The 18550-nt window shown below is 44.4% G+C and overlaps 1 protein-coding gene across 2 annotated transcripts in view; it reads left to right on the forward strand.

The window, feature by feature from the left end:
* Nucleotides 1-18550, forward strand: part of LOC144604879 (PH domain leucine-rich repeat-containing protein phosphatase 1-like) — a 138137-nt gene that overhangs the window by 81318 nt on the left and 38269 nt on the right. For both annotated transcript variants that reach the window (XM_078419678.1, XM_078419689.1), the window contains exons 4-6: nucleotides 2966-3132; nucleotides 15592-15738; nucleotides 15916-16146. In XM_078419678.1, coding sequence (XP_078275804.1) covers nucleotides 2966-3132; nucleotides 15592-15738; nucleotides 15916-16146 — 545 coding nt within the window. The remainder of the gene's footprint in view (nucleotides 1-2965; nucleotides 3133-15591; nucleotides 15739-15915; nucleotides 16147-18550) is intronic.

Here is an 18550-nt window from a genome sequence, read left to right on the forward strand (position 1 = left end):
CTTGTGTTTCTAATTATCGCTTTTGGCAGGAAAGTAAGCCATTTTTTGTATACTGCACGCTGTGATTCAAGATTGGACTGTAATTTAGGCACAGCAGAGAACCACCAGAGCAGTTTCTCAAATTTTGTTTATTTGCTTCTGGCAAATTCCACTGATATGTTTACTTAGTTTTTATTTGTAAAAGATTACCAAAGTTCACTCACCAGTTTTGTATTTCAAGGTGTAGTGTGTGGTAATAGAGTAGCCTTTAATAAAAATAACACTGAAAGGGTTTTTTTTGTCTTTTCTGGGAACAAGTTAGGTCTAGTTGCACCTTTGACAGGCACAGTTTTAGATGCAGTTAATTGGCCATTGAGGAGAATTAAAAGGGGCAGGGATAGCCGCGAAGCACTTACATTTGGCATCAACGATAGTTCTCATAGATTAAATTTAAAGAGAATCTGAATTATAAATGCAACTCTTGGCTCTCTCTCTTGGCAGGGAGGGATGGGCAAAGCAAGTTAAATCTGACCGCTGTCTAGGCATGACTGTATTTATCATTCTCATCTGTCTACATGAGCATATGGAAATTATTATTCACATCCTATCCTAGAACTCAATCCTGTTTCCTTCGTACTCCTAACCAAGCTGATGATCCAGGGTTCCCCATCACCCAACTCAAAAACATCAGCCCTTTCTCTTGTCCACAAATCTCTCTGAAACAGCTTCCTGCAATGCAGTCTTTACAGCTCTCTGTGTTGATTTATCTCTCTGTTCTAACAAAGTTAGCCTGCTTTGCATCTTCCCTGCTTCTGCTTTGTCTTTGCATGGAGAGCCTTAAGCTAATTTGGCATCAAAGGTGAGAGTGCAGTCATTAACCTCACTCTCCTCAAAATTTACCCTTTCAATCATACTTTTGGGTACCAATTTTTAATCATCTCCAAAAGATTAGAAAACTGGATTCATTTTTCACTGCATCAGGGAAGGTGTAAGGAAAAGAACCCTTAAGAAGATTTTCAGAGCATAATTAGTGAATCATACATTCCACTGTTTGGCAAATCAACAAGGATCGGCTACAAGCTCTGAATAATGCAATGAAGAGAAATACAAAAAAGGTTTTTTTTCCTTAAACATGGGATGCTTTTTCAAAAATAGCAGTTGAGGTAGCGACTAAATTTTGTGCACTGCCACTCCAATTAACCACATGGAGTTATAATATCATGAAGGTAACATGGACCTAACATACAACAAAAGTCAGAAATAGATTCTAAATATTTCTGAATAAAAAGGCATTCCGTAAAGTTCAGAGAAGAAAGTAGGGAGAGATAGTATAGATTAAGAAAAACTACATTGTTGGAGACAAATGATGTCATGGAACAAACAAGAACAGAATCTGTCTACTTAGAAGGAAGGTAAATAGCAATTACACCACTGGCACTATTCTACAGGTCAGCATCTGGTGCGAAGGATATTAAAATGTAAATTTGCAGGGAAATTACAGAGATGCACAAAACCTACAATAGGAAGACATGACTGGCTATCCAAGTATAGTCGAGGGCAGTAAATACATGGGGTAAAAAGAAGAACCAGAGGTTCTGAGGTGCATAGAGGGAAACCGATTTTCTTGATCAGTAGGTTTCTGGTCAAATGAAAAGGGCAGCGTTGATTTAGTTTAGTCTAGTTTAGAGATACTGCTCAGAAACATCCCACTGAGTTCAAGTCGACCAGCAATCCCCAGACACTAACACTATCCAACACAAACTAGGGACAATTTACAATTATACCAAGTCAATTAACCTATAAACCTGTATGTCTTTGGAATTGACAATTCCATGCAGAGCAGGAAGCAACAAGCATAATATGAAGTTTAGAATGGTATTAGAAAAGGATATAAACCAATGTATGGTAAATTTGTTCAACGGGAGAAGGGCCGATTTCAATGAGATAAGAACAGATCTGCCCTAGTAAGTTAGAAGCAAAGCTTGGCAGGCAAAACGGTAATTAAATAATATATAGTCTTTGAAGTGAACATGTTACCACTGTGGTCTAGAAATATTTCCAGGAGGGATAAGGGAAAGGTAAATGACCAATATGACAGGAAGTAAAATAGTGTAGGAAAGAAAGTAATTGATCCATCTCAAGCTGTTAACACAAGTGAGAATTAAGCTGGAATGGAAACTGCAAACAGTGTGACAAAAATTGAACACAAATAAAAGAGAATGCAAAATATCATGAAAACAAGAAAAAGGGTGTTCAAGGAGAGATGAGACCAGTCAGAGATAAAAAATGATATCCTCATGAAGGCAGCAGTACTAAATTAGTAGTTTTCATTAAAGATAGAGGTTGGTGGAGTTTTAGTTAAGGAAGATATAACTAAGATTCCTGAGTGAATTGCCTTGGCTTGCATTAGAACTAATTTTTATGTATAAGCATCAAATGCATCATCTTTCTGCTTCAGATTTGAAGTAAAGGGAAAAGGCACAAGGGATTTAAGGAAGAAGATTTTTACATAGACAGTGAAAACGATCTGAAACTCATTACTTGTGGGGGAATCAAAAGCAAGATAGGAAAGGAATTTGAGGGGAAATAATTAATGAGCTGTAGGGATGAAATTGAGAGGAGGCCTGAATAGAATGCTCTCTGTTAGGATGCAGCATGGATTCATTAGACCAAATGCCTGCCTCCTACAATGTAATGGCTCAACATTTGTAACAAGCAATAGCTGAAATAATTGTTCATTATTTTTACCTTTATGCATATGTACTATAACTGTTCATGAATTTGTTATTTTCACCTTATTGGAGAAGCAAGTTCCCTATGCAGTTAAATGTCTCTTATTTTTATTGTATTTTCCACCTGCATCATTTATCGAGCCTTTGTTAGAAATAATTAATAGCTCATCCATTTGAGGATTTTGTAATAGCATTTGATCTCAGAAAATATTATGTGGAGAAATGGGAAAACTTTGTGCCTTTTATTCTTTCAGATTGTGTCCCAGCGAATTAGCTCAGTTGATTTATCGTGTTGCAGCTTGGAAACTCTCCCAAACAATCTCTTCTATAGCCAGGATCTTACTCATTTGAACCTGAAACAGAATTTTCTCAAGCAGAATTCAGGATCTGGAACAAATGGAGGACTGAGTGACCTTCAAAGGTAACTTTTTTTATTTTCTAAGACTGGTCTTGTAAGTAATCTTTCAAATATTTATTTGTGCTCAAATACGATAAATTATTTGGATGGAGACATGAGAGACTGCAGATGTTGGAATTTTTAGGAAAAAACAACCTGGAAGAGGAACACAGCAGATCAGGCAGCATTTGTGGAGGAAAATGGTCAGAAGGCGTTTAAGATCAGGAACAGACCTGACCCAAAATGTGTCTGTCCATTTCCCTCCTCAGAGTTCCTCAGTAGTTTGTTTTTTGCTGACATATTTGAGTGGAAAGCATTTGATTCAAAATACAACAGTTTTCGCTGTAACAAAATGCTGGAGTAACTCAGCGTTACTCAGCGGCAGCATCTCTGGAGAGAAGGAATGGTGACGTTTTGGGTCGAGACCCTTCTTCAGACTCATTGCATGCAATGTATTTCACTTTTCACTGTATTTCCACTGTATCTTGGTACACATGATGAAAATAAACCAATACTAATTCCAAACCAGCTTTGAAGCAGGCTGTATACTTAAGCATTTTTTTAGCAAACTCTTTGCTCTTGAACAGACTTTCTTTCACAATACATTTCTTAGCTTCTCTCGTGATATATATGATGCACGAAGAGGTCCTGTTTTTATGGATTTGTACTGTTCACTGCAAACAGGATGCAGGTAACAGCGCACATAAAAAACCTGCCCTTTATGCAGCTGTAGAGAAACAGAAATTGATTATGTTATCTGCTGGCAGAAGATTTAGTAGTCTGCAGTGAAATATATGGTTTCTTAACAGATATTTCCCATATCCTTTTAGTACAATAATTTCCACTCACAATGTACACTGAAAAGATGAATCAGAGGAAAATATTGGATAAAGACCTGTAAAAAATATTACAAAAACTGTTCGGTCTGGTTCCATCTCTATTTTTTGTAAGCTTCGGACGAATAGTTGAAAGAGCAGAACTGATAATGGCTAAGGAATATAAGCATTGTATTCGTTTATATTTTATTTGATAATGTATCACATGAAAATGTGAGAATTTATTGAGACAGCTAAAACATTATCTCATTCCTATTAAGTCTTGATTTCTGACACTTTTCTAATGCTACGTATTTGTCTCCAACAAGTTCAAATCAGTTAGTCATTCTTACCTGCTGCTTGAAGAGGAACAGAGTTTATATGAAATAGAGATAGTGATTCGGAAAAGGAAATGATGAAGCAGATAAATCCATCTATATATATATCTATCTACATATTACTAAAACTCTGGGGTCGTTTGTGGATGAAAATAGTTTGGGGCGATACTCAGCCAAAACGGTACACGATAGCGCCACAATTTTATACTCACCTTACTCACCATTCGGCCGTGCATGGTGCAGACCTACTTTTGTTACTTTTTTAAAACAATTTACCTTATAAACTTTAATAAATGCGCACCCCCCCCCCCTCGATGGACCAGCGGGAGGACCGGCACCCGTCCCGGCCTGACCTTCCTCCCACGATGCAGCACGCCGCAGAGGCGGCCGCAGAGGGTCCACAAGATGGCCATCGCCACCGCTCCCCGCCGATCATTGCCGAGCTGCAGGAGACGCTTTGGCTTTGGTTTAGGCTTCACGCCCCAATGGTTCCACGGATCGGTAGGCCCGTTTATGTTGGGAGGGGATGGGGTGGGGGAGTTGGGGTTGGGGAGTTGGGGTTGGGGTGGAGTGGGGGGAGGGGGCAGTGGAGGGGGTGGGGGGGTAGGGCTGGGAGTGGGAGTGGGGGGAGGAGAGGGGTGTGGGGGGAGTAGGGGTGTGGGGGGAGTAGGGGTGTGGGGGGAGTAGGGGTGTGGGGGGAGTAGGGGTGTGGGGGGAGTAGGGGGTGGGGGGAGTAGGGGGGGAGGGGAGGGGAGGGGGGAGAGAATGGGGAGGGGAGGGGGAGGGGAGGGGAGGAGGTAGGGGTGGAGGGAGGGGGAGGGAGACGAGGGTGCTGCACCAATGCAGGTTTGGACCCAACGGGTCCTCTTGGTCTATTGGGTGGGGGGGAGATAATGGGGAGGGGTGGGGGAGGGGAGGGGAGGAGGTAGGGGTGGAGGGAGAGGGAGGGGGAGGGAGACGAGGGTGCTGCACCAATGCAGGAGAGGTTTGGACCCAACGGGTCCTCTTGGTCTATTGGGGGGGGGGTGTGAGGGGGGCACTGGAGGGGGAGCGAGGAGTGGGGTGGGTGGGGGAGTTAGGATGAGGGGGAGGTGGGCATTGGAGGGGGTGGTGAGTTGGGATGGGGGGAGGGGGCACTGGAGGGCGGGTGAGGTGGGTGGGTAGGTAGGGCTGGGAGTGGGGGAGGGGTGGGGGGAGAGGGGAAGCGGGGGAGAGGGGAAGCGGGGGTGGGGAGCGGGGGTGGGGAGAGGGTGAGTGGGGGGAGGGGGTGTGGAGGGAGGGAGGGAGGGAGTGGGGGTGGGGAGAGGGGGAGTGGGGGTGGGGAGGGGGGGAATGGGGTGGGGAGAGTTGAGTAGGGGTGTGGGGGAGGGGAGTGGGGGTGTGCTGGGGGGGAGTGGGTGAGTGGAGGGGGGGATAAGGGGGATTGAGTGGAGGTGGGTAAGGGTGCTAGAGAGGCTTTGGGTCCACGGCTCACTCTGGCTGCAGTGCTGGTGCCACGGGGCTGAGGTGATTGGCACCCTCTCCCCTTCCCTGTCCCCACTCTACGAGGAATGGGCCCAACGGATCCACTTGGTCTAGTTGGTCCACTTGGTCTGTACTAAAACTCTCGTTTGTTATCTTGTTTGTGACTGAACTTCAGCCAAAACGGTACACGATAGCGCAACAATTTTAGCCCCACCTTACTCACCATTGTCACTTTAGTGATAATACAAGTAGTTTTATTGAAATCGGTGTTATATTTTTTAAGTTATTCACATTTTTAAGTTTAAAAGGAGGGGAGGGGGAGGGGAGGAGGGAAGGGGGGAGTGGGGGAGGAGGGAAGGGGGGAGTGGGGGAGAAGGGAGAGGGGAGGGGGGGTTGAGGAGAGAGGGGAGGGGGGGAGGACTGCTGAATGGGCCCAACGGGTCCACTTGGTCTAGTATATATTACTAAAACTTGTATATTTGTGGGTTTATGGATATATTTGTTCCCGAAATACAGCCAAAACGGCACGACAATTTTAGGTCCACCTTACTCACCATTGGCATGCGGTTCAAATGGTTGTTATATTTTAAAAGGTATTCACTTTTTAAACTTTAATAGATCCCTTTTCCACTTGCCCTGCCCGTCAGTTGCGCCTGCGCAGTAATACCTCCATCATCACAATGGGAACCCAACGGGTCCATGCCTGCACATTTGGGGCCCGTTGATCTAATACGTAAGATGGCCACCGGATCCAAGCGTGCGCTGTTGGGTTAAGGTTGCTCCTCGGAGAGGGGCGGGACCTTCCTGAGTGGCGGCCAATGAGGGAGTTGAGAGGGGATGGAGAAGGTGATTGTCGTCAGTTGGGGTGAATTGCCGGGCCCGCAGGAGAGGTTTGGACGGAGGGTTGCTGTGCCCACAGGAGAGGTTTGTGCCCAAGCGCCTGTCTAGTCTTAACTAAAATTTCCAGATTTTGACAAGAGATCATGATTAAGTTGTGGGTGTGACTGTTTATGTGCTTATAAAATTGAATTGTCATTCTGCTGTACATCTGTATAATTTTTGTTCTTTCCCTTTGCAAGAGAATTTTGTTCATGATGGATCCTTAACAGATTGGTTGAGGTCAAATTGGAGAGGGAATAGGTATTCATTCCATTGTGCTATTTTATCTTAAAACTCAATTATTAGCAATTATTTTTTGTTGGAGGCAATTCTGATTCTTTTATTTTCTGAAAGCTTTTTGTTCCTCTTAATTTCTCAACTCATTCATTGTAATCTGTGGTGCTCACAGTTTGTTTCCATTTGGAATTCTCAAGGCTGAGTTGTTTTAGTTTGGTGGCATTATTAGAAAACTATAAGGCCTGTCCCACTTAGGCGATTTCTTAGGCGACTACAGGCGACTAGGCTGTCGCCACACGGTCACTGGAGTGTCGCCTGTATGGTCGTGAGTTGTCTCCAAAGAATCGTAGCATTTATCTGGTCGCCGCTGGATATTGAGATGTTTAAAAAATTTCGGCGACTGTTGCTTTGACGCCAATGATCGTAATTTGACGTCTCCTGACATAGGTGCTGTCGTAGGTTGTCGCTGGTGCTGACTTCGGTGAATTCCATTGGCGACTACCTACGTCAATCTATGTACCTATGTCAACCGGCGACAGGTACCGGCGTCAAAACCAGAGGCCAAAGTGACGTGAATTGTCTTCAGTTGTCTTCAGTTGTCGCCGACAGGGTCGTAGCTTGTCACGGGTAGACGTAGGTTGACTTCAGTTGTTGTAGGTTGTCATAGGTGCGGTCGTAGGCGGACGTCCTAAGTTATGATGATTGGGTCGCTGTTTGTCGGTACCTTGCCGTAGCTTGACGTCGACTAGGTGGTAGGTTGTTGAAGCTTGTCGTAGACATTGTCGTAGGGGTGGTCCAGTCGCTGGTTTTTCGGTGACCTATGACTATTTCAGTCGCCGGCAGTCACCTAAAAAATCTCCTAAGTGGGACAGGCCCTTTAGAGTAAAGCTTGATACCGAAGATCTAAGCTGATAATCCAGTTAATTGTGGTACCTAGGCATCGTGAAACTACCAGTGCCTATTTTCATTTCAGACATTAAATCAATGCCTCTGCTGTCCTTGTCTGGAAAAGTTTAGTTTAGTTTAGAGATACAGCGCAGAAACAGGCCCTTCGGTCCACTGAGTCTGCACCGACCAGCGATTCCATTAACACTACACATTAGGGACAATTTTACATATACCAGGCCAATTAACTTACAAACCTGTACGTCTTTGGAGTGTGGGACGAAACTGAAGTTCTTGGAGTAAACCCACGCAGTCACAGGGAGAACGTACAAACTCCGTACAGACAGCACCCGTAGTCGGGATTGAACCTGGTGCTGCAAGCGCTTAAAGTCAGAAACCCTACCGCTGCGCCATCGTGCTGCCTTAGAAAGATGACCTGACACAATTTAAAGAAAAGCGAAAGAGGATCTCTCAATGTCCTGTTTAATATTTATGTTTGCCATTATGATTGCCTTGCCATTACTGTGCAATTGTGAACCTGATATTTAATGGCCTGAATTAAAGACAATATTTCTGAGAATGTGGGGAGTGAAGGAATATTTGAAGAGTTCCAAACTTTTATCCTTTGCACAAAGATATAGTTTGTAGCTTCACTTATTTTATTTTACTTTAGTTTAGAGATGCAGCATGAAAAAAGGGCCTTTCAGCCCACCGGGTTCATGCCAACCATCGATCACCCATTCACACTAGTTCAATGTTATCCGACTTACCCACTCCCCACACACGAGGGGCAATTTACAGGCACATCACTGGTGCTGAAAGATGCCAACACCAACAACGGAGAGGGCACACACGGAGGAGGACGACACTTTGCAGCCGCTCGCGTCCGTCATTCGACACGGTTGGCGGGGCAAGTTGCATATGTTACCACTGTACAGCCGTACTTTCCCGTTAGAGATGAGCTGGTTATCGAGAACGGGGTCATTGTGAAAGGCCACAAAGCGGTGATCCCTGCCTCACTACGGCAGCAGTACTTCGACGCAATACATAGGGGCCACCCTGGTGCTGAGGCAACAGTTCAGCGAGCGAAAAGTATGTTTTTCTGGCCTGCTATGTCTGACTACGTGCACCAGAGGGTGCAATCATATCATCATATCATATCATATATATACAGCCGGAAACAGGCCTTTTCGGCCCTCCAAGTCCGTGCCGCCCAGCGATCCCCGCACATTAACACTATCCTACACCCACTAGGGACAATTTTTACATTTACCCAGCCAATTAACCTACATACCTGTACGTCTTTGGAGTGTGGGAGGAAACCGAAGATCTCGGAGAAAACCCACGCAGGTCACGGGGAGAACGTACAGACTCCTTACAGTGCAGCACCCGTAGTCAGGATCGAACCTGGGTCTCCGGCGCTGCATTCGCTGTAAAGCAGCAACTCTACCGCTGCGCTACCGTGCCATTACATCATGTGCAGTATGTAACAGCTTGGCCCCGCAATAGCAAAGGGAACCGCTTTTGCTGCACCCGGTTCCTGATTTACCCTGGTCCTCTGTGGCCACTGACATTTTTGAGTGGTGTGGCAATCAATATCTGGTCCTGGTGGATTCCTATTCCGGGTCGTTTGAGATCGATTTGCTCCACACAATTTCCTCAGCGGCGATAATTCAAAAACTGGCAAGACATTTCTCGGTCCATGGGTCTCCTCACACCCTCATGTCGGATAATGCCGGTCAATTTACCAGTCAGTGTTTCAAGGACTTTGCTATGCGCTGGGATTTTAAACACATCACCAGCAGCCCGAGTATCCACAGTCGAACAGGCTAGCCGAGAGGGCTGTCCGTAATGCCAAACAGGTCATGGAGAGATCCAGAAGAGCCAGGTCCGATGTATTCCTGGACCTCCTCAATCTCCATAACGTTTCACGTGACCTGGTGCTGGGTTCGCCGGCCCAACGTTTGATGTCCAGACAAACTCGTACCCTTCCTGTTGCAAGACACCTGCTGCAGCCCCGTGTTTACGAGCCCCAATCTGTTCAGGCTCAGCTGCAACATAAACGGCAGATCCAGAAGGCGTATTACGACAGGTCTAGCCGTCCTCTCCAGCCTTTGTCGGCGGGTCAGATGGTCCGTCTGCAGACCCAGAAGGGTCATGATCGTCTGGGCGTAGTTAATGGGACCTGCCAGGAGCCACGGTCCTATCTTGTCCAATCGGAAGGAGGAACCTACCGGCGGAACAGAAAACACCTTCTACCGGTGAATGAGCTGGTGCCATCTCAGCTGCTACACGGAGGTCGCAGATGGGCGGCACGGTAGCGCAGCGGTAGAGTTGCTGCTTTACAGCGAATGCAGCGCCGGAGACTCAGGTTCGATCCTGACTACGGGTGCTGCACTGTAAGGAGTTTGTACGTTCTCCCCGTGACCTGCGTGGGTTTTCTCCGAGATCTTCGGTTTCCTCCCACACTCCAAAGACGTACAGGTATGTAGGTTAATTGGCTGGGTAAATGTAAAATGTAAAAATTGTCCCTAGTGGGTGTAGGATAGTGTTAATGTACGGGGATCACTGGGCGGCACGGACTTGGAGGGCCGAAAAGGCCTGTTTCCGGCTGTATATATATGATGATGATGATGATGATGATGATGGCAGGTTACAGACCGATGGAGGCCAGGCGTCGGCAAACCGCAAGCTGGTCTTTATACCAACAAAGGAGTCGCTGGTGCTGGTGATGGAATCACCCATAAAGTCACCTATACAGTCACCGGTGCAGTCTCCTGTGCAAAAGGCTGTTGTGAGACCAGTGCCGTTTGAACCACCACCTACGGTGGAGGGCCTGTATCGTACTCGTGCAGGACGGGTCTGTAAGCCCAATCCCAAGTACCATGACTGTGGCTAGACACTTATTATGGACTCTGATTAATTACAGTCCTTACCGTTCTCTTTCATTTATCTTACACAATTTGTATCCTCCTCTGCTTAGCGTTTGTCGTGGTTGCTGTTTTCATCCCTTATTTTAGGATGTTGGTAGGCTGTAGGGTTTTTTTCATATTGTAGTGGCTTTATATACTCTTATCTAGTTTGGGGGCTTATGCTTAAGAAGGGGGATGTAGATCCATGTCTGGTTTTACTGTTGTGCATCCAGTCCATAAATCCAGGCCGGGTTTGGTACTGCATTATCCTGGTGTTAGTTAGGAGACTATCCTGAGGGCTGGAGGTAACGGTAGCCAGCATCTGTACTGCCAATGATCTGCTAATAAAGGACATAAACACCGGAGTGCCTCTGAATGTACCCACTCACAAACAATCACAGACCCCACAGTGAAACCACCAGGATTTGACCTCCATCGCAAGCAATGGCTAACCCTGAACAGTATCCGCACCCTCCATGCAAGAACAGCCCATCACCTGCACAAGTGGGGGATGACAGACAGCCCTGCTGCGACTGCGGATATCCAGACCAGACCATCCCACACATCGTGAGTAACTGCTCACTGAGGCTTCTCCCTGGTGGCATCAAGGCCATCCACCCAGCAACTGATGCTGCCCTGGCCTGGATGTTTACCCTTGACCTACAACTTTAGGCTGTTCACGCCGTACGCAAGAAGACGAAGAAGACTGGTGCTGAGGCAGGTGCTCTACCAGCTATGCCACTGCGCCACCCACAATAACTGTGGCCTAGGCATCTACCATCATGAAGTGCTTTGAGAAGCTGGTTATTGCACACATTAAATCCAGTCTACCAAGAAGCCTTCATCCGCTGCAGTTTGCCTATTGTCACAACAGGTCCACGGCTGATGCCATCTTCCTGGTCCTACATTGATTTCTAGAACACCTGGATAAGAAGGACTCCTGTGTCCGACACCTATACATATACTACAGCTCTGCTATCAATACCATTATCCCATCCAAGCTCATCTCCAAACTCATGGAATTGAAGTCAGCACTCCCCTTGGCAACTAGATCCTTGAATTCCTGATCAACAGACCACAATCAATGAGGATAGGGGACAAATCATCCTTTACGGTATTCCTCAATACTGGTGCCCCACAAGGATGTGTTCTCAGCCCCCTACTGTACTCTTTATACATTCACGACTGTGCAGCCAAATACCAATCCAACTCAATTTACAAGTTTGCAGACGTCACCAACATAGTGGGTTGGATTTTAAATAATGACGAGATGGAGTACAGGAAGGAGATTTGAGAACCTAGTGCCAAGACATAAATCTTTCCCTCAGTCAGCAAGATGAAGGAGATCATAATTTACTTCAGGAAGCAAAGTAGTACATACCCTGGTATGCGTGGAGCAGCAGTAGAGTTGCTGCCTTACAGCGATTACAGCGCCGGAAGTGATCCCGACTACGGGTGCTGTTTGTATGTAGTTTTACGTTCTCCTCTTGACCGCATGGGTTTTCTCTGAGATATTTGGTTTACTCCCACACTCCAAAGATGTCCAGGTATGTAGGTAAATTGGCTTGGTAAATGTAAAAAAACCCCTTAGTGTGTGTAGGATAGTGTTAATATTTGGGGATCGCTGGTTGGCGCGGACTCGGTGGGGCGAAGGGCCTGTTTCCGCGTTGTATTTCTAAACGAAACTAAACATTGATGGTGCCGAAGTAGAGATGGTCGAAAGCTTCAAGTTCTCAGGGATTAATATCACCAGCAATTTGTTCTGGACCAGCCACATCTAAGTTATGACCAACAAACACTGATGCCTGTACTTCCTGAGAAGGCTTAGGCAGTTCAGCATGTCCCCAACAACCTTCACCAACTTCTGCAGATGCACCATAGAAAGCATTTTATCAGGACGCATTACAGCATGGCATTGGAACAGCTCCATCCCAGACCGCATGACACTGCAGAGAGTTGTGTAACTTAGCCCAGACCATCATGCAAACCAACCCTTTCCATTGATTCCATCTACAATTCACATTGTCTTGGCAAGGCCACCAGTATAATCAAGGCCCAATCGCACCCCGGACACTCCCGGTTTTCCCTTTTCCCATCAGGCAAGAGGTACAGGTGTTTGAAAATGCATACCTCCAGATTCAGTGAGATTTTCTTCCCTGCTGTTATCAGGCAACTGAACTGTCCTCACAACAGCTAGAGTGCGGTCCTGTGGATAACACGCAACAAACAGCTTTTCACTGTACGTCAATACACGTGACAATAATAAACTAAACTAAACTAAACTCTAAATTTTTAATGCTAATTCCCTAGTCCTAAACTTGGATTCATATGCAAGTTTTTTTGAGAGGGTTCCTTCCAAAAATTATCAAACTCTTCCTCCACCCCGTTGTTCTTGCTCCTCCATACAGTGGGATTTATTCCTATTGCTGCCGTAACGTCTTGGGTATTTACCTCCAAAACTACTAAACAAGAAGTTTTCTTTACTGACCTACTTTAAAATCAAGGTTGTAGGAAAGAACTGCAGATGCTGGTTTACACCGAAGATAGACACAAAATGCTGGAGTAACAGTGGGACAGGCAGCATCTCTGGAGAGAAGGAATGGGTGACATTTCGAGTTGAGACCCTTCTTCAGGGATGTTCACCTGTCTTATAAAGTAATGATTATTATTATTAATCACTCCTACTTAAACTGCAAAGGCGCAGCGGTGGAGTTGCTGCCATGCAGCGCCAGAGACCCGGGTTCGATCCTGAGTACGGGTGATGTCTGTACGGAGTTTGTACTTTCTCCCCGTGACTATGCGGGACCACGTGCTCCGGTTTCCTCTGATATTCCATAGAGGTGCAGGTTTGTCAGTTAATTGGCTTCTGTAAATGGTCCATAGTGTGTAGGATAGAATTGGTCTACAGGTGATCATTGGGGTCGGTGCGGACACGGTGGGCCGAAGAGACTGTTTCCACGCAGTATCTCTAAACTAAACTAAAGTAAACTAAAATGTAGAGTCGTAGAGTCAGACAGCACAGAAACAGGCCCTCTGGCTGAATTTGTCCATGCCGACCAAGATAACCCATCTACGCTAGTCCTGACTGTGTTTGACCTATATCCCTCTAAACCTTTCCTATCCATGTACATGTCCAAATGTCTTTTAAATGTTTAAGAAGGAACTGCAGATGCTGGTTTAAACTGAAGATAGACACAAAATGCTGGAGTAACTGCATGTCAGACAGCATCTCGGAAGAAAAGGAATAGGTGACATTTTGGGTTGAGACCCCTTTGTCAGACAGAGTCGGGGGAGACTGACTCTCAGTCTGAAGAAGGGTCTCGACCTGAGAGGTCACCTGGTCCTTTTCTCCAGAGTTGCTAACTGACCCGCTGACACTTCTTCTTAATTCCTTGGCTCCTCGAGGGAGCATAGGCCATTGACAAATGTCCTCCACCTCACTCGGTTGTTGGCGGTTCTTTCGAGATCTCCCCAGTTGAGCCCACTCCCAGACATTTCTGCCTGGACACCTCTTCTCCAGCTGTTCCTGTGGTGACCTCTTTTCAATGGAATGTTGGCCTTCATAACAAGAGGAATTGAGTATAGGAGCAAAGAGGTCCTTCTGCAGTTGTATATGGCCCTAGTGAGACCGCACCTGGAGTACTGTGTGCAGTTTTGGTCTCCAAATTTGAGGAAGGATATTCTTGCTATTGAGGGCGTGCAGCGTAGGTTTACTAGGTTAATTCCTGGAATGGCGGGACTTCGTATGTTGAAAGACTAGAGCGGTTAGGTTTGTATACACTGGAATTTAGAAGGATGAGAGGGGATCTTATCGAAACATATAAGATTATTAAGGGGTTGGACACGTTAGAGGCAGGAAACATGTTCCCAATGTTGGGGGAGTCCAGAACCAGGGGCCACAGTTTAAGAATAAGGGGTAGGCCATTTAGAACAGAGATAAGGAAAAACATTTTCAGTCAGAGAGTTGTAAATCTGTGGAATTCACTGCCTCAGAAGGCAGTGGAGGCCAAGTCTCTGAATGCATTCAAGAGAGAACTAGATAGAGCTCTTAAGGATAGCGGAGTCAGGGGGTATGGGGAGAAGGCAGGAACGGGGTACTGATTGAGAATGATCAGCCATGATCACATTGAATTGTAGTGCTGGCTCGAAGGGCCGAATGGCCTACTCCTGCACCTATTGTCTATTGTCTATTTCAGGGCTTGCCGGGTGATGTTTGTGGCAGGTTTTCTGAGGGTGTGACCAATCCAACTCCATTTTCTCTTTCGAATTTGTAAGTCAATGGGATCCTGGCTTGTTCTTTTCCACAGGTCCACATTGCTTACTTTGTCTCTCCTTCAGATGTTTAGTATTCTCCTGAGGCAGGTGTTAATGAATGTTTGCAGCCTGTTTGTTGTGTGTTTTGTTGTTTTCCATGTCTCTGATCCACACAGCATCACCTGGTTCATATTTGAATTAAATATGCATATTTTGGTGTTGATTGAGATGTATTTTGAACTCCAGATCTTCCTGAGCATGTTAAACACCACCCTAGCCTTATTGATTCTACTTTTTAATTTGCTGTAATTTCTACATGGTGAAACCCAAATGTTTAAAAATGGCCTTTATTAAAATCTGACAATGCGCACTTTAACCACAAGTGCTTTTTTTCTATTACAAATCTCAAATTGTGGAGTACAGAGGCAAATAAATAAAGGATGGGTCTTTGTCCCAAACATTATGGAGGGCACTGTATATGGTTTTATTAAAGAGACAGTCCTTGGTGATGGCCAGCCCTTGGCCAGCTCATTGGGGATTATTTGAAAGAAACCTAAGATTAAGTGAGAGCTTTTTAAATGACTTGAAAAAGAAAGTTTTGATTAATGATGTCCATTGCTTTAATCTATGTGCTGTTCTTTTAATGCCAACCTGCAGTTTCAATTTAACATTAAACCCCTTCATACATTTATCCTGCAGGTTCATGAAGCTGAAAAGTTTAAATCTGTCAAATAACCACATGGGAGAATTCCCTTTAGCTGTTTGTGATCTTCCAACTCTATCAGAGCTCAACCTTTCCTGCAACGCTCTCCGATTTATTCCAACAACAGTTGGAAGCATGGATAAGTAAGTATCCAGATCTAATGATATACAATGATTTTACATAAGCAAAAATGTATTGCACATTGCCTTTGTACGTTGCTGTTGAAAAGTCAATGGGAAAACTTTGCATTGCAAGAGCCTCGAATAAGCTTTGATGATTGATAAATTGATGCTATTTTTTTCTACTATTCTGAAATATAGCCTGCAGACATTTCTACTGGACGGCAACCATCTCAATTCTCTCCCATCAGAGCTGGGGAACCTCAAACAACTGAGTTACTTGGGCCTCTCCTTCAATGAGTTCACAAGCATTCCAGTAGTTCTGGAGGATCTGACAGCTGTGGAGAGACTTTGTATGGCAGGCAATTATTTGGAGATGCTGAGCCTGAATAGTTTGTGCAGAATGTCTCACATCAAACAGCTGGACTTAAGGTAGTTACTTTTGCAAATTTGTTTGGCTTACAAATGTATTGGATTCGTAATAAATAAAAGCATGTTTATGTTTCCACTGAACTAGTCGGACAGGCTGATCTGGTTCATTTCAGATTACAACAGGTTAGACCTTTCTAGCTTCATTGATAATTCTTTCATTGTTTATCAATGAAATATAGCAAGTATTATTGTACATAGTTAACGCTTTGTGAATCAAATTAAAGCTTTATTTGGGATCATTTGTATGTATTAATGTTGAATGAGAAAATGTACCATACAGCCGTTCAATAGTTAGTATCTCTATCAAAATTTTACCGTTGTGGAATTTTCAACTGAAACATTCGGAAGATGATACATTTGTCTGCTTTCAACATGCTCTCTACAGTTTCATAGTTTTATATATGTTTAAAAACCTGCTATGCTGCTGAAAGTAAGAATTTAATTGTTCCGTTTTGGTACATAACACAATAAAACACTCTTGACTCTCTTAACTATACCCTATCTGCTGCTTAGACATTCCAGTAAACTTTGCTATTCCCTTCTGTGGCTTTGACTTACCATTATAATGTTGGAGAAAATTGCTGTTGATCAGTGTTTAGTAATTAGACAAGTAATTAGTAATTTGCCAAATCGGAGACAGGAAGGTATTGAGGTAATCCATTACTGAGAAATAGATTGGCAATATAAGCAGTGCATTATCAGCCTACATGTGGAAATGTTTTTGGATGATATTGTTGATGAGCTGCATGTGGATGTAGCACAATGTCGAAGGGAGTTCCTCAGGGATCTCCATAGGTCACCATGCAGTCGGGGAAGGGTTTGGAGAGGCAAAACACAAGATCGGCAGGCCTTGTTCTTCCAAACTGAACATTAGAGGAGATGAATGGTGTATTTAACTGCATTGAATGCTGGAGATGGGTCAAGCAGAATAAAGGATAAATAAGGATTTAAAGAATAAAAACATTTTTTATACCCCAGTTTCTCCATTATTTCACTATATAGAATAAACATATTTCTGCTGCTATCAACATCATATATGAACTGTAGACAAGGAACTGCAGATGCTGGTATCTTGTGTAGAACACAAAGTGCTGGTGCAACTCAGTGGGACTGGCATTACCTTGCACTAAACGTTATTCCCTTATCATGCATCTATACGCTGTAAATGGCTCGATTGTAATCATGTATTGTCTTTCTGCTGACTGGTTAGCACGCAACAAAAGCTTTTCACTGTACCTCGGTACACGTGACAATAAACTAAACTGAACTGAACATTTCTGGATTTCTTCAGAGTCTGAAGAAGGATCCCAACTAGAAATGTCAACTGTCCATGTTAGCCATAGATACAGTACTCTGTGTCCTATGTTTGTAATCTTGTTTGACTGTCCAGCTATGTGTGCACTCCATAGAATTCGCATCATTGTTTTCAATCCCCACCATGATGCTGGCCTTATTCTCTAATCTCACCTTAAAGGGCTTTGAGTTCTTTGCATTTCTCAAATTCTGGCATCTTGAGCTTCTGGGTTTTAATTATGCCTTTGCCTATAACTGCCTTGACCCCAAATTCCAAAATTCCCTCCCTAAACATGTTTACATCTTTTTAAATACTGTAACCCTTTAGCCGATCGTTTGGTCAGCTACCATAATACCACCTTAAGTCGTTTGATGAGAAGGCTCTAATTCGTAACAAACCCGTGAAGCATCTTTGGACATTTTGATATGTTAATGATACATATAAAATCCAAACAGTTTTGATTTTTGTTCCAGCACAAATTCTTGCCATCTATGTTTGGGTGCTTTTAAGCAAAATCAAGGACTAGCCATGAAGGAAAAGGCTTGGACGGGCAGAACAGTATGATAATAATCCAACTCATGGAAGGGCCATACTGGACCTGATATTGGGAAACGAGCTTGGCCAGGTGACTGCCGTTTAAGTGGAAAAGCATTTTGGGATCAGTGATACATCTCCATAAGTTTTAAGATTGCAACATTATTAGGCAAGAGCAAGGGAGAGTATATTGGGAGCAGCTTTATTGAGTAAGTCCATATTTGGAATGTGGGCGTCGTTTACTGGTTGGACAAACATGGATTGTATTCTCTGGAATGTCAGAGGATTGGGGGGGGAGAGCTGATGGAAATATAAAATTATGAGAGGCATAGATAGAGGAGATGGTCAGAACCTTTCTCCCAAGGTGGAATTGTCAAAGGCAAGAAGGCATAGCTTTAAAGTGAGCTTTAGCTTTAAGGCAAATATTTTACTCAGAAAGTGATGGCTGCCTGGAAGGCGCTGGCAGGGGTGGTTGTAGAAGCAGATATGACAGGCATTTAAAAGACTTTTAGGTAGGCACATGGATATGCAGGAATATGGATCATGTGCAGGCAGAGGCTATTGCTTTAACTTGGA

This window comes from Rhinoraja longicauda, chromosome 2, assembly GCF_053455715.1.
Source record: "Rhinoraja longicauda isolate Sanriku21f chromosome 2, sRhiLon1.1, whole genome shotgun sequence".
Taxonomy (NCBI): domain Eukaryota; kingdom Metazoa; phylum Chordata; class Chondrichthyes; order Rajiformes; family Arhynchobatidae; genus Rhinoraja; species Rhinoraja longicauda.